General features: G+C 39.6%; 1 protein-coding gene across 3 annotated transcripts in view; it reads left to right on the top strand.

Moving 5' to 3' along the window:
• arhgef10 (Rho guanine nucleotide exchange factor (GEF) 10) overlaps window positions 1-15,949 on the top strand; it is a 48,004-nt gene that overhangs the window by 20,806 nt on the left and 11,249 nt on the right. For all 3 annotated transcript variants that reach the window (XM_061844082.1, XM_061844081.1, XM_061844080.1), the window contains 7 exons: window positions 2,235-2,350; window positions 3,270-3,397; window positions 4,502-4,602; window positions 4,717-4,838; window positions 7,131-7,217; window positions 7,908-8,134; window positions 8,885-9,042. In XM_061844082.1, the coding sequence (XP_061700066.1) occupies window positions 2,235-2,350; window positions 3,270-3,397; window positions 4,502-4,602; window positions 4,717-4,838; window positions 7,131-7,217; window positions 7,908-8,134; window positions 8,885-9,042 (939 nt within the window). The remainder of the gene's footprint in view (window positions 1-2,234; window positions 2,351-3,269; window positions 3,398-4,501; window positions 4,603-4,716; window positions 4,839-7,130; window positions 7,218-7,907; window positions 8,135-8,884; window positions 9,043-15,949) is intronic.

The following is a 15,949-nucleotide window of genomic DNA, read 5'->3' as shown; positions in this document are numbered from 1 at the left end:
TTGTAGTTATGGTTTCCTTAGTGATACACTTTCCTGTCACAATATCATATTTAAATACCAGTATGTAAAAATCAACAATTTTCGAAAGGCTTTCCTTGTATCACTGACCTAATAATTTAACAGAGTTTTCATGTTAATGTTTGTATGTTTCATAGATGTCAGAGGACCATACAAACCTACTCTTCTAATAGTCCGTCCGTCCCTCCATCCATCCATCCATCTGTTTTCTAACCCATATCGTGTTCAGGGTTACAGGTAGGCTGAAGCCTATCCCAACGGACTTAGGGTGAGTGGCAGGTTACACCATGTCACTCTCAGTCACCAGTTAATCCCAGCGCAAGTACCAAGATCAGCATTCACACTGACATTTAAACTGATGAGAAATTTAACGTGAACGAATTAACCTAACATGTATGTGGGATGTTTGAGGAAGATGGATTACCCACAGAAGCCCATACCAACACGTGAAGTCCAAGCAAACTCCACACAGAAAAGTCAGAGCTAAGATTCAAAGCTGATTATGAGGCAGCCGCCATCTTGCCACCCTGTTCGAATAGTTTTTATGTAACACCTGGCAAATTGCTTGTTTTTAGTGGTTTGTTTCATTGCTATGGTGAGTCTTGTATAAGAATGTAGAGGATGCTACTCTTGGCCTGTTTTATCTGAAAAGGTTGGCTCTCTCACAAAGAGTCATTCATGAGTTGACAATAATTTCCCAGACAGTCACAGCCATTCAACAGTGAACACTCAATTTAATGAGGGTAGTTACAATACAGAATGCAGCTAGTGAATACCTCAATTAGAAGTTCTAGATGTATTGATTCAGATCCTTTACCAGTATTTTCTTTTGTCAAATCTTAAATGAATATAAACATTTTATTTTATACTAATTGACATCAGAAGACAAAACTGCTGTGTAAATATTTAGGAAACACAACATCAAACCAGAAGTTGTTGGATAGTAAGAACAAACGTTGAGCAGAACAGCCACTTGCCATGACTGAATGCAAATTGACCGTTATAGAACATGTTTTTGAGATGACACGCCATCTCTCATTCATGGAGGGTTGATACAGCCTTTGCGCCTGAATTCGTGACCTGATTTCAACCCCTTTTGTATATTTGTTCTGATAATGAGGAATGAAAATCAAATACAACAGATCCATTTCTACATCTAAAAAAAACACACATTAAAGAGGAGATTAAACAGAACAACACAGTGCTTTTTTGGATTTCATCACATCACTTTACACAGTTTATAATAATACTATGTAAGGTCAGGTGGCACAGTGGAACACCTATAGAGCATTGGCCTCACAGTTCTGAGGACCCAGGTTCAAATACTAGCCCTGCCTGTCTGGAGTTTGCATGTTCTCTTGGGTGGGTTGGGTGGGTTTTCTCTGGGTGCTCTGGTTTCCTCCCACATTCCAAAAATATGCATTCATTGGAGACTCTAATTTTGCTTCTAGATGTGATTGTTGTGTGTCTCCACATGCCCTGCGATTGGCTGGCAACCAGTTCAGCGTGTAGCCTGACCGATGGGATAGACTCCAGCACTCCCGTGACCCTTGTGAGGATAAGTGCCTCAGAAAATGTATGGATGGATATGTAAAGTCATTAGTTAATAAATTAGTCTGTTCCAAAACCATAACAATTTGTTGCTAGAACATACACGACATAACAGGGCCACTCATGCATTTGTAAAGGCTGATGATGCTTGTATTTACTGTTAGAAACCAATCAGGGCTTTTCTTGTTTGTTTTAATAATTAATTTTAAGATGACTGTTGAAAATTGGGAATCTGGCAGACATTGCATTGACATTGTGTGGTGTACTCTGCTTAGATTGGCCCATGGTTCTTCTGTTAATTGCTTGGTTTTAAAAAAAAAAAAAAAAAAAAACCTAATCTGTTGACACCACACCTCCTATTCCTGCATGCACTCCAACCCGTTGTTTCATAAGTTAAAAAAAGACCAATACTTAAAGGTATTCAGATGACATTGTGAACATATTTCTGTGGCCCTCTGAGCCATGGCCAGGTTTGCAAAACTGTCAGCAATCACTGTGAGAAAGAGACTTCTCACCCTTTATTGATCTCCTTGAGTCTCTCTCTCTATCTCTCTCTATCCCTCCCCTCGTTACCCCCACCCCTGGGAATTCCCTCTTTTAACAGTGTACTGCAAGTGTCACCTTTGCTGCCTGTCAGTTATACATGCTTTCATGTCTCTGTGTAGACAAACTTTACATGGGCCCAGGTCAGCTGTACCAGGATCTACAGAACCTAATCCACGACCTCAGTTTGGTCAACCAGATCTCTGGCATGATCAGCAGTCTCAAAGGAAACTACCAGGTAATTCTGTGACATTGGACGGAATACATGTGTTGTCTTATTCTTTAATTTTCAGGAACAAAAAGAAAATTCCCCAAAATACAAAATAAATACTAACTATCCCTTGAATTGATTTGAGCACAGCTTTTTTTGCAGTATTGGCAATACTAAGGTAGAGTACCAGAGAAATTCTTAGAGATGTCTCACTTGTGTAGTTTAAGTGGGACATGCTGATTAAAAAGGCCGATGAAGAGGCTGTGTCCCTCGACATGAAATTAAATGTGCTGAATGACACATATTCTAATTATAGTTTTGAAAATTCCTCCATGGATTACACGACTGAGGTGTTGGTTTCGTTGGTTCGTGAGAATATTTGAAATGCTAGTTCATTGCTTAATGGAGACAAATGTCCATTTAATTTTGTTTGGTCCCCGTAACCTAAAGTATGGTATGATTGAAAGTTTTCTAATTTTATTTTTTGACTTTTTAAACTACTGTTTTAATTTAAACAACAGTAGCATAGAAACCACACGTGTCTTAGATCAGTGATTCCCATTATGAGTGCTTACACCAATTGGAGGTGCAGAGTTACTATGTAGGGGTGTGAAAACTTGGCTTTAGCAATTTTTACATTTATGGTGTATTGATATTTTTGTGTAAGAACTGATTTTGAATTGGCCTTTTTTATCTGCAGATGAGATATTAATGTGTTGGTTTTCTAGGCCTGCAGGGCATCGATAAAGCTGAAAAACACTTATTGGCTCAGTACTAATTGTTGTTGTTGTCTATATTGAGAAATATTTTATGTCTCCCATGTAGTATCTGAAGAAAGAAATATTTATTTTGTCTTCATCGTATTAGTTTGGTTGTGAACATTGTACTCAAATTTTATTGCCCTTCTTTTCACTTCTGGCTTTTCAAAATCCATTCTGCTATCTAGAATGTAAACCCCACAGTGGCTCAGGACTGGGTGTCAGGTCTCCAGAGGCTCATTCTGAAGAAGGAAGAAGAGATTAGGGCAGCTGACCGCTGTAGGATCCAACTTCAGCTGCCTGGCAAACAAGACAAGTCTGTTTTGTTTTTTGCTTTTTTGTATCCACGTCCTTTAACTCAGTTCCTCTGCAGTTTGTTTTCACTTGACATGCATACGCAATGCATACATTTTGAGTGGATGCATGGTCACTTCTTCCCTTTGCGTTTAACCTTCAACCCTTGTTTACCGCTTTTCCTGCATCTATTCTCACTCCATGTTCTTAGCTTTAGGAGAGCGCATTAGATCACACTTGGATGAACATGTTCCTCCACCAGCCCTTAACCAGAGGTATGAATATGAATCACAACGGAGGAAATGTCTTTTTTTTAAAGGCTACCCAAATGCCGCAGCTGTTTCCCAATATTGACGCTCATATCACACATGTACACGCACGCATGCGCGTGCACACGCTAATAACTCCTAAATGTTGCCCAAACAGTCACAACTTATCGCCTTTTTGCATTCTCCTTAACTGTCCTGTCCTGCTGGCTTTTACTTTGTCATTCTGATCATTCCTGTCTTAAACTAGTAAGATTATGTTTGGGTAGTACTGCCATTTTTTCCATGATCCCTCAAACTCTAAACCCACCAAATACAACATACCTTTATTACGTAAAGACAGTCCCCTCCAAAAAACACAATCACATATACAGTACATACTGTACACACAGTGTGCGCACACTCGTTGTGTGTCGTAGAAGTGATAACACTAAAAGATTATTACCCCTCGAATGTCATCAGGCCAGACAGAGACCATTTGATTTTATTTGACTGAATAAATCAAACTTGAAAATATTGTCCGAGAGTAAAAGTAAATTCCATGAAGAAAGTGAAGAAATGTTTTCCAAAATTGAAGTCCAAATTGAAAACTGTAACTTCTATGGACCAGTATTATTATTAACTTGCATATCTTGTAAAGTGAAATGAATGTGCGGCAAACAGCTGTAAAAATGTTTCAGTATGCAACAATAATGAAGAAAAGCATGTCTTTGGTATATAATCTCAACATTGTCTATTAGCCACCTCAAAATGCAAAAAAGCCAAAGATGCAACATTGAGCTGTGACTCAAACAGCACAGTCTTTTTTTAATTAATTACTTAATTAACTTGTCTCTTTATTTTGTTCTTTCTTAATTCAGGTTGGGTAAAGCCACATATTTTAGTGCAGTGTTCAATACCCTCAACCCAGCCATCAAACAGTCATGGATCAGTAACTTGCAAATGGCTAAGCTGGCTCTAGGTACAGTACACTACCAGGATATAAAATGCCTCATTGTGTCTACAGCACAAATATCGTCACATATAAGTTTAAAAGTATGTAAAGGTACGATTAAATGTGTCTATTTTATATTAGAAGAGGACAATCTTCAGGGCTGGTTCTTTGCAGAAGATGATGGAAATCAATTGAAAAAGCAGAAACACCCTCTCCTGCTCAAACAGATGCCCGTGGTCATGTCTAAACTGCAAGAGTTCAAGGTGACACTTCCATTTTTGTTGCACTGCATTCTGCCGTAGCACTTGTAATGGCTTTGATTCACACTTCACCCGTTGAAGGACTTTAATGTACGTATATATCTATCAAAATCAGGGTTGGGCATCGTTTTAATTGGAGCGATTGCCGTTCCCATACCTGTTCCTTATTTCAATTCTTGTTCCAAATGATTCTTAATTCTGATTCTTTTAGGGGGCTAGGTCAAAAACGTTTACATGGTTTAAATGTACAGCGTCTAAATTATCCGTATTCATTTTCTTCGCAACCAGCATCATAGACTATAATGAACATGTGACTCACAGTTCTTTAAAACTAGTATTAACATCAAACCTATAAACAAAAAGGCAATGTGAGTGGAATTAACCCAATTGATATAATTATCGTAAATTAATATTTCAACAAATAGTTAGATATACCTTTGTTAAAATTATTTAGGACTGTTTTAACAATAAATGGTTTATGTATGCAAGTTTTAACTTGACTTCCTGTTTAAGATTGTACCCTTTTATTGTGAGGAATTTTTGCACGAAAAGCAACTTCACACTTCAATTTTTTTATGTATTGAACCAAATCATATAAAATGTTAATTGCTTTACCTACCCATCGATGAGGCACAAGGTTTGTGTTGGTTACTCTCAGACATTTATGTGAATTTTGTCCCAAATCATTGTGGTGTGAAGTTTCACTGTAGCTCAATGTAACTTTTTTTTCTATCATTGGCTCTTTTGTTGGTTTGAAGACTGAAATAAACTCCAAAAGCCATCAGTGCAAACCAACAGTTTACCTTTTTAGCTGTCTCAGTGTTGGCATCGACATATTTTATTGTTTAACTTACCCAATTGACTGAGAGTTGACTTCACTGAAGCGTCGTGCGGTGTAGGCTGAGTCTCAGAGTGCATGAGATGCTACGTCGTGAAAGCCTCCTTGTCACAATATAATCTCATTCCAAGGGTTGCATTGAACTGACTGCTGTTTGCCAGTCTGGACCAGAGGCTGTGTTCCAACTTCAAAGGCATAAGACACCTCTGCGTCCCTATGTGGGTCAATTCAGGGGTTCTGAAGAGGAGGGTTCTTTGGGAAGTCAAATCTCAGATTCAGGAGGAGCAGTGTGTGTTTGTCCTGGCCAAGGAATAGTGGACATATTCTACAGTTCTGGAGGGTACATGAGAGTTCATCCAACCATCCTACATGTGTTTTATGGAATTGGAGAAGCCATTTGACCATGTCCCTTGGAGATTCCTGTGGGCGGTGCTTGGGGAGTATGGGGTACCGAATCCCCTGATGCAGGCTGTTTGTTCCATGTACGATGAGTGTCAGAGTTTTATCCGCGTTGCTCGAAGTAAGTCGGACTCCTTTCTGGTGAGGGTTGGGCTCTGCCAAGCCTGGCATTTGTCACTGATTATGTTCATTACTTTTATAGACAGAATTTCTTGGCGCAGCTGAGGCGCAGATGCTGTCTGGTTTCGTGGGCTCAGTTTCGCACCTTTGCTTTTTGCTGATAATGTGGTTCTGATGGCTTCGTCAAGCCGTGATCTCGAACTCTCTTTGGTGAAGAAAATCAGCACCTCCGAATCTGAGACCATAGTCCTCAGTTGGAAAAGGGTGGAGTGCCCCCGCCTGGTTAGGGATGGGATCTTTGCCATCTGTGAATGAGTTCAGGTATCTTGGGCTCTTGTTCACGAGTAAGGGACGAATGGAACGGATGTTCGACATGCGGATTGATGCAGTGTTTGCCGTGATGCTGACTTTGTGTCGGTTCATTGTGAAGAAAGCGGCAAAATGAAACTCTCAATTTTCTGGTCAATCTATGTTCCTACCCCTACCTATGGTCATGGCCCATGGCTCATTACCAAAATGACAAGATCCCGGATACAACTGGCCGAAATATAGTTTTCTCCGTAGGGTGTCCAGGCTCTCCCTTAAAGTCAGAAGCTTGTGGTGTTGTCTTGGCTTTCCGTGCCTTTTAGCACCTCATTTCTTCTTCGTCTTCATTACTTTTTTCCCCAGTGTCATTTCAGATTATTACACAGAACTTAATTTCTGAGCTCATGTGTTCTGCTTTCTGTGTATGAATGGATAACTTGGGATGTTCACCAGCATCTAGCGAAGATTTCATGGCGATAGCATCTTTGGAAATATATTTCGTGAGAAAAATGATTACGTGTTAAATACTTATTTCAGTCACTGTATATAAAATATCTGATAAAACACCCTGTTACTTGATTTTAATAACTACTCTGTGTTAAATCCGGTGTTTTTGGCGCTCTTTGTCTTAGGTGGAATGTGCAGTCCACAACCCAGAACCCTACATTAACACCGAAAGTACAGCAGACACTCCTGCCATGGGCCATGGTTGCATCTGGGTAAGATGTTTTCCCTGCATTTTTCAAATCGGATTGCTGTGAAAGTTCCCACTTGAGCACCCAACAAAAGCTGACTTAATCATTAACTGAATATGTGACGTTTAAATATATTATATTTTGAAATCCAGCAGCTGTCTGTTGGTTAAAGGCCATGTGAAGTCTCATAGGCCTTTGGTTACATTTGCAACATTCAATGTTGCATATTATTTTGGAATGAAAGTCCACCTTTTACACCACCGCTACACACTGGTACAGTGGTACCTCTACTGACGAAATTAATGCATTCCCGATGTTGTTTTGTAGCATGAATTTTTCGTAAGTAGAAGCGCATTTTACATGTAAATAGCCTACAGCACAGGAGACAGTATGGTACATATGTTGGGATGTAAAATTCTGCCCATATTGCACAGCACTACATTGGCTATTCATAAAATTGTGTTGTAATTTACCTAATTTTTTAAACATAAATCAGTATTTTGGGGGTTATCGCATTTAGTGTTAACTCACTGTTCATTATTTTAAAATTTGATTTGCTCTACCTTAACTTAGTGTTTAAGTGTTTCTCACAGCAGTGGTTGTTTACTTTGTTTTTATGACTGGGTATCTCATCAGTCTTTGCTTGTTGTATAGCTCTAAGAGCACAATTAAAATATCCCAAGAGCTCAAATTTAAACAAATTGCACTCTGCAGGTTGCAAGTTGCACCAACCAGATGGGGCAAATAGCCATCGTTGCCATGCAGAGCTGCAGCCCAAAGGTGACGGAGTGCTTTAATGTAGAGTCCCGTATCCTGTGCATGGCCTACGTCCCAGCAGAAGAGCCAGAGGAGAATGATGACAAAGTTCAAGAAAACAACCAGGTCTCGCCGTCAAAAGCCAGTTTTACACCCACTGTCTGCCTGGGCATGGAGGAGGGCAGGTAATGGAATCACAAGATCAGAAATGATTTAAATGTCACATTCAACATACTAATTTATTTACATTAGTTGTGCTAACATAAACAGAACATAATAGATTAACCTGGGTTATAGCAATGATTTTGTATTTTATGTATCTAGAAGTATTTGATTGGAAGGCATCTAATTAAGATTTCATCTTCAATTGAGCTACGAATGGTATACAATTATCAGCTGTCTTAAAAACATATACGAGTGACTCACTATGCCGACCCTCAGTTCAGAGTGTACCCTGCCTCCTTCTTGATTACAGCTGGGATAGGCTCCAGGACTCCCGCAACCCTTGTGAGGATAAGCGGCTAAGGAAATGCATGGATGGATAGATGGATGGCGTGCAGATGCACAAATCCATTGCTGACCTTGGCGTAACTCTTTGGGCTAGAACCGGTTTTGGTAATTTCGTTGATAAGTGTACTCCCACCATATTTAAAAGTAGGACCTTTACACTAGTCTGGGCGTCATCACAACCAACTGTATCCCAGTCCAATCAGAGTGGGTTCGTTCATTCTTTTTTAAAACGGCGCATTCTTGTCACGTATAGATATCGCTATACTCATACGAGGATACAGCAATCTGTGTGTTAACTAATGCTTGAACATCAGTGGGTATCTTATTAAATACAGAAGGAGCTTGTGAAAATTGCTGGTGACTTAATACAAGTCCTTGGACCTCATGTATCTCATGCATTTCTTTTTTGCTAATCTTTTTATTAGCATTATTGTCTACAAAAGTAGCCAGCGATCCAAGAAAGTGCGCCTGCAGCAGTTCTTCACACCAGACAAATCCACTGTCACTAGCGTGGCTTACACGAAACGCTGTTTGTATGCTGGCTTGGTCAGTGGCTCTGTGGCCATCTACACTAGATCCCAAGGTATGTCTCTTGTGGGATGGCTTAATGTTTGTTGACCCTCTTAAATTGCCATAATGAGGCCACTTATGGTTAAATCACCGTTAATGTGTAAAACAGAAACGTATTCACTTGGATAATTGAAATGTGTCTTAAAAGTGTGTAACCAAGAACTGTTTAGGTCAATATTTCGTTTGTGCCCAATCTGAATGGAAGTCAGTCTCAACCACATCACATGAAGCACTCCACTGTTGCTAAGTTGGTGGCTCTGCAATGGTGAGACTTGCATGAGGTTTAACGTTTATGTCACCTAAATTGACATATTTTAGTGCACATCATGTGCAACAGTACACTTTTCTATTTCTTTCTGATAATGTATGGTATTGAATGAAAATGTCTGTTCTGGCTGAAACACCGTCAGGTTTTCTCTCTCCATATGACTGCATGAGGAAATTAGTTTCTCTTGTGTTGTAGCTCTGTTTCCATTTGCCTGGTTGTCTGAGAGAACTCCTTCTGAAAGAGGTGACCTATTTAATGTCCTCGCTTCCAGACATACACACAGGGAGGAAAGGATCCAGGCTGGACTCTCTGCCCACATTCTGCCATTTTCTGTTTTGTTCCATCTGCTACTTTGCTTTCATACACTCTCTCGGGGTCACTCATTTTCACTTCTTTCATCCATACTGTATATTTCATAATGAAAAGCACATATTTGGTTAACCAACATATCTGCGCTCCAAATGCGTCTGTGATCAGCATTCATCACATGCAACATTTGTATTTATAACTACAGTCAGACATTTCTCATCTTATCTTCATATGACTCTAATCAGACATCTTTTCTTAGTTTCCAGCTATTTTCTTTTGCAAAGCTCATCCATGAGCTGTATGTGCATCCAATCTGCAGTTGGTCAGAGAGAAAAATACTGCTCCCACTTCAATTTTTCATTTTTATTTTTTGACTTCCCATCACAACTTGTTTGACTTGCCATATCTTTTTCGTCCTTCATCGTCTGTCCGCTAATTCAGAGAGAGTATCTCAGTGAGTGTCTTTATGCTTTAGCCTTTTATCCTCCCAAACTCATGCCTGATTTCATCCCTGAGGCAACTATTTCACAAGAAAGTGATGCTTCATGCTAAAATTGTGACTCATTGTTAATCATTTGGTCGAGGAACAAATGCCTGCGTTGCTGTTGCAATGCTGCTGAAGAATATTTTCATAGCAACTGACTTTATCTTTACTGTACTTCATCAGAGGGATGGGCTTTTCCGTGTCAATCATCAGGACAAATCCAGATTATCATTGGGTGAAAATCTGAACTGTCTTTTAAAGAACTGCCTCATACAAGGATCAGGATATGAGGCCAAAAGTCAGAGCCTATGTTAAAATGTGTAATTCAACTGTCACAAAATGAATTCACTGATTTTTGTGGAGAATTGTGAACATGTGAATCAGGTCTGCCATGAACTTAATTCTAATGACTGGACCAACACCTGAAAACAGACTCTCTGAGAAACTGAATTTGTGGTGATGCAGTGTTATTGATGCTCTCACTTTAATCAATTTTAACTTATCGACTTCTTTGCCACGCCATTTCACACAGCTAACTTCTGAGGAAAAATTACCTACCACCAAATAGTTGCTCCTACATTGTGAAAAGCATATTCTTCATGACAACGTTACTGATCCAAATTTCGGAATAACAAATGATCAGTTAATCATTTTTTGATAGATCAGGGCCATTCCTCTTCTCGCAGCCCACTTACTTGTCTCATAAAGCAAAACTATGGCATAAAAACAAGAAACGAGCAGTCTACATTCCTCTGTGGTTAGCTGTCACACTGCTGATCAAACACTGAAATGGGCCAAGACATCAAAAAGTAGTGACGTGACAGTGATGCTGCTTTGCATCCCTTGTCTTCTTGCCTTAGAACTCTCCATATCTAGATGTGAAGCTGGTCAATCGTCCTGATTTTGCCCTGCTTGCGTTTTCCTTTGTGGCTGGCTTGGGAAAGTAGAATCCATGAGGGCTGCAGTGATTTGACAGAGGTCAGATATCATCACCAAATACAGTAGTGGGAGTGTAGTCTCTACAGTGCCCGACATCTACCCGTAGAGGTTTCTTTTATGTTTGAAGAACTGTTGTCATGTGAAAGAAGGTATTCCGCTTTGGTTTTTTGTTTCTGCACACAAATACATGAATATCATGATGATAAGTTGGTTGCAGCTGTCACTGTCATGAAGGGGAGCGAAGACGACTTATATAATAACACTGCAAGCTTGAACTTCTGTCTTTTTGTGCTTTTCCGGCACAGCTCAATCTTTTTTGTTTATTCTTTCTGCATGGACATTTATTACAATAATACGCCAAGCTTGTTGCTGAAATGCTAGTTCCACCTAGCCTCCATAGTGTGTGTTTGCTTTTCCAGTCATTACTGTACTGTTCTTCCGACAAAAATATTTCAGCGTGGCACCTCTCTCCACCTTGCCTTCCCTTCTTCAATAGCTGCCTTTGTGCCTCCTCTTGAACAAACACTGTCAGTGAAGCCTTGTTTACTTCCTGGTAGAGATTAGGAAATCAATGTGACATCTGAAGGAAATGAACTTTAATTTGGACACTGAGCCCTTCTTGCTGTGTCATACCCTCTTGGGAGACTAATTTATGTTTCCAGTTTAATTTGGTAAATTGTTAGTTTATTTGTGTAGATTTTAAAATTCTGACTTTGTTCATGCAGTTCTTAACAGTGCAACATTTAAACTAAGAATGGATGATAATAGTGCGGAACCTCTAAGGTAAAATGCCCGTGTGGTGGTAGTTTATTTTGTTTTTGTTTTATTATTACTGAAGGTTTGATTCTTATCTGTGTACTGCACTTTGTTTTCAGCTATGGTGGTATTTTAAGTGCTTTATAAATAAAGTTGAGTTGAGTCAAGAAAACTTCAAATTGCTGTCATGCATAAGGTCAAATGAGACATTTGTATATTGCATGACTCTGGATGCATGATTTTTATGCCACACTTATTCCAAAAAGATCAGCCACTGTCACGGATAATGTCAAGCAAGAAATCCGTTTAGGGAGCTTCAAAGATTTAACTTGCATTCATTTTTGTTTTCCTTTACCTTTATGTGACTTTTTAGTTACGCTCTTTCTAAATGTTGTACAACAAAGGGAATTAAGAATTAAAGAAGTGAAGAAGTTAAATGTACCTGTGAAGTTATCTGAAGGAAGGCTATCGGGATTTTATCACTTTTGGCAGATTACATTTTACAGTGGTTAGTTGTCTGTGAGGAATTATGTCAGTTTATCCAGAATACGTTTTATGAGGTCCAAGGTCATTCACTTTGAATGAGAGAGGTTACAATCTCTGTGTAGTTCATTCGACACCAAGGGTGTTAAACTAATCTTTGTTACAGGCCACATTGCAGTTACGGTTTCCCTCAAAGGACCATTATGATTGTGAAACCAGAAAAAATGTCATCACCTCATCATAGTCACATCAATTTGTGAACTCGTTTTGGAATCAGAAGTTAAGGGTCATCGGTTTTTCACCTATTGTTCGTTTGGTAATATCTTAATGTTTTTGAAATTTTGGTACAGATTTTACAATGAATCATGGAAGTTGACACTAGATTTGCCACATAAATTCATGTGGTGGGCCAAATCTTGAGTTTGACGCCTGTGTTCCTACAGTATTTGATTTGGTTCATGTGAAGACTCTATGTAGGGGAGGCAAGTTATTCCACACCAAAATCATGGAACCACTGTGCAAGGGGGCCACAATCATGCTGGAATGCAAAATTTGCCCCAGTCATTTCAGCATTTTTTTTTGTGTGTGCTCTCTATTCGGTTCGCATGTTTCATATGTACCGAGCTGCCACTCTGGGTGCCAGGCACATGGAGAGCAAAAATGTGGAGGAGGTGTGAGCAGGATAGAGTTCGGCTGTGACTAATTCCTTACAGCACATCTATATTCATAGTGAAGGCTGTGAAAACCATCAATGGCCTCTCCACCAGTATTACAAGTGTTCAAGATGCAAATGACCTTTCGAGGTGACATTTATAAATCCACAGTGTCAACTTATCCTTGATAAAGTTCAAGAAGACTGGCCTTTATTTTGAGCTGGCAATGGACCATGCAGTAGTAAAAGTGGAAACTTTGTAATAAATGAACTTAACTTGTTTTTTACAGTGCTATTAAATAGTAGTGGACCCATTTTCAAATTGGTACATCTTTGTATAGTTTCCCCACTTTAATACTTTAAGATCATTAAACAAACGCTAAATATCAGATTAGTATAATCCAAATGAATTTAAAATGTGTCTTAAAATGGTTGTTTCATTTATTAAGAAAAAAATCTATTCAGTTACCTGGCCCTGTGTGAAAAATAATTAGCGCCCACCCCCCGCCCCCTGCTTTTCTTTTCTTTTGTTAAATCATGAAGTAATTGTGGCAAATCACAATTTTTGGTTACCATAATTCCCGGCCTACAGAGCGCACCTGGTTATAAGGCTCACTGAGTACATTCGTAAAGGAAATACCATTTGGTACATGCATAAGCTGCAGCTGTGTAAAAGCTGCAAGTGCCCACATTGAAACCCATATTCAAACACAAGATATTTACAAAGACAGAACACAGAAAGAGTTTAACGCTAGCCCAGCATTAGCGCTAACAAAGCCGGTTAAAATAAAGATTACCGGTAAATATCACCAAGACATGACATTAACACAGCAGCAACACGCTAGCACAGCACTAACGCTAGTGCAGCGCTAACAGGGCCCGTAAAAGTCACTTCCTCAGCACATATATTCCACCAGTCTCATTCTTACCTTTTCAGCTCGAGTGCCCCCTTGCGGCCGTTAGAAAAAATGCACAAATTAACCGGATCACCGCATAAACCGCAGGGTTGAAAGCGTGTGAAAAAAGTCACAGCTTGTAGGCTGGAAATTACGGTAATTTTCATTGATCACACCCAAGGCCGATTACCTCCAGACCTGTTCAATCAAGAAATCACTTAAACAGAACTTGTCTGACAAGATGAAGCGGGACCACAAATTTAAAAAATCTGCACCAAAATGACACGATCCAGACAAATTCAAGAGCAGTTGAGAAATAATGTAATTGATGTCTATTAGTGTTTAAGGCTTGTGAAGCCATTTCCAAATGGCTATTTAGGGTCCCAGAAAACTTTCTGGAGAGCCATTAACCTGAAATGGAGAAATTATGTAATAGGGGTGAATCTCTTAGGAGTGGCCGGCTTACAAAGATTAAACAAATGGAACAGCAAAAACTCATCCAGGTGGCCACAAGGGAATTCAGGACAACTCCTGAAGAACTGCAGTTCTCCCTTGCCTCAGTTAAGATCAGTGTTCAATGAATGTGGTTTCTTTGGTAATGAGATAATTGTTTCTGCTATTTCACGTTTCTCTGTCTTGTTGAGACTGTCACTGAAGAGACTGAGCGGAATCATTTCTGGCACCAAGTACCAGTAGTGATTCATGAACCCCTTCAAAACGGCTTTAGCTATCACTGGATCAATATTCACAAATTTTGTCAAATTTTTAGCCAATTGTAAATCATTGATCGGCGCTTCCGAGCTAATTGACCCCTCCGTACAGGGCACTTAACCACGTCTCCTGAAGTTACGTCACCCCACGCTTGCTAACCTCAGACAAACAATTAGCAAAAATAGCGTCGCAGGAAGAAAAGACGGGAGCGAAATTGTCCGATTTACCAGCTGATTTTTCGCATTCTTACCGAATAGTGAAATATTGTTGAAGAGCAGACAGCAGGGCTTCAAGTATTTCAGCGAGGGGTATTTCAATGGTATTTACATGCATATCGACGGAGAAACCATTGATATTAGCGCGAGATCTATCCGGAGTCAGAGGAAGAACGAGAAGCCACATAATATAATATATTATAACCCAAAGACGAATTCGTCATTGACAGTTTCCTATTTTCGTGTTGCATATCACACTTGTGTGGAGAATCTGTATGTGTATCTGTATAGCCGTTTGTGAACCGGCGTATAAAGGAAAAGAAGGCGAGGCTTGATTTACGAGTTGTTTCTCTCGTTTTCTTTGTGTAACGTCATGCGCTCCCCTCAATAATTATTATTGAATTAGTGCCAAACCTACGTAAGTCCTGACCGAGTACGACAATCATTACTTTATAGTGTCCTCAAACATCCTTCCTTCAGTCTTGGTGTCTCGGTGCACGTCGAAGGCTTTTAGGACTCAGTTGTCTGGTTTATCTTAGCTCGGTAGCCGCCAACAAAGAGACACGTTTGTGCAGTCAGATCATTGCAAAATATCGCTCAACACAGATCAAGTGTGTCAATCATTCACACGTAGCTATGTTATGCAAGCGAAGAACTGCTAATTCATTTATATGAGACATGTATTGAAAATCAAATATAGGGCATACCTTCGTGCAAACATAGTCCGGTTTAGCTTAGCTAGCTAGCCGGCAACAAAGAGACACATTTGTGCAGTCAGATCATCGCAAAATATCGCTCAACACAGATCAAGTGTGTCAATCATTCACATGTAGCTATGTTATGCAAGCGAAGAACTGCTAATTCATTTATATGAGACACGTATTGAAAATCAAATACAGGGCTTACCTTCGTGCAAACCTATGTGTTCCGGTTGATTTTAGATGGATTCAGTTGATCATACGATCTTCCACAAAGTTTGATCCATCGAAGACATTTTTCGTACTCGGTCTTCTGTTCCGGTTGATTTTAGATGGATTCAGTTGATCATGCCGTCTTCCACAAAGTTTGATCCATCGACGACATTTTTCGTACTCTGTCTTCAGTTTTGGAAAGGGTATGTATTGAACTCCACCAACTAGCCTATCAGGATACTTGTCGTCTCTATTACAAAGTCCGTGACTACACCTCTTAACCATATCAATTGTTA

The sequence above is a fragment of the Syngnathoides biaculeatus genome, chromosome 15 (assembly GCF_019802595.1).
Source record: "Syngnathoides biaculeatus isolate LvHL_M chromosome 15, ASM1980259v1, whole genome shotgun sequence".
NCBI lineage: Eukaryota > Metazoa > Chordata > Actinopteri > Syngnathiformes > Syngnathidae > Syngnathoides > Syngnathoides biaculeatus.
This window is presented reverse-complemented; position numbering and strand designations above follow the sequence as displayed.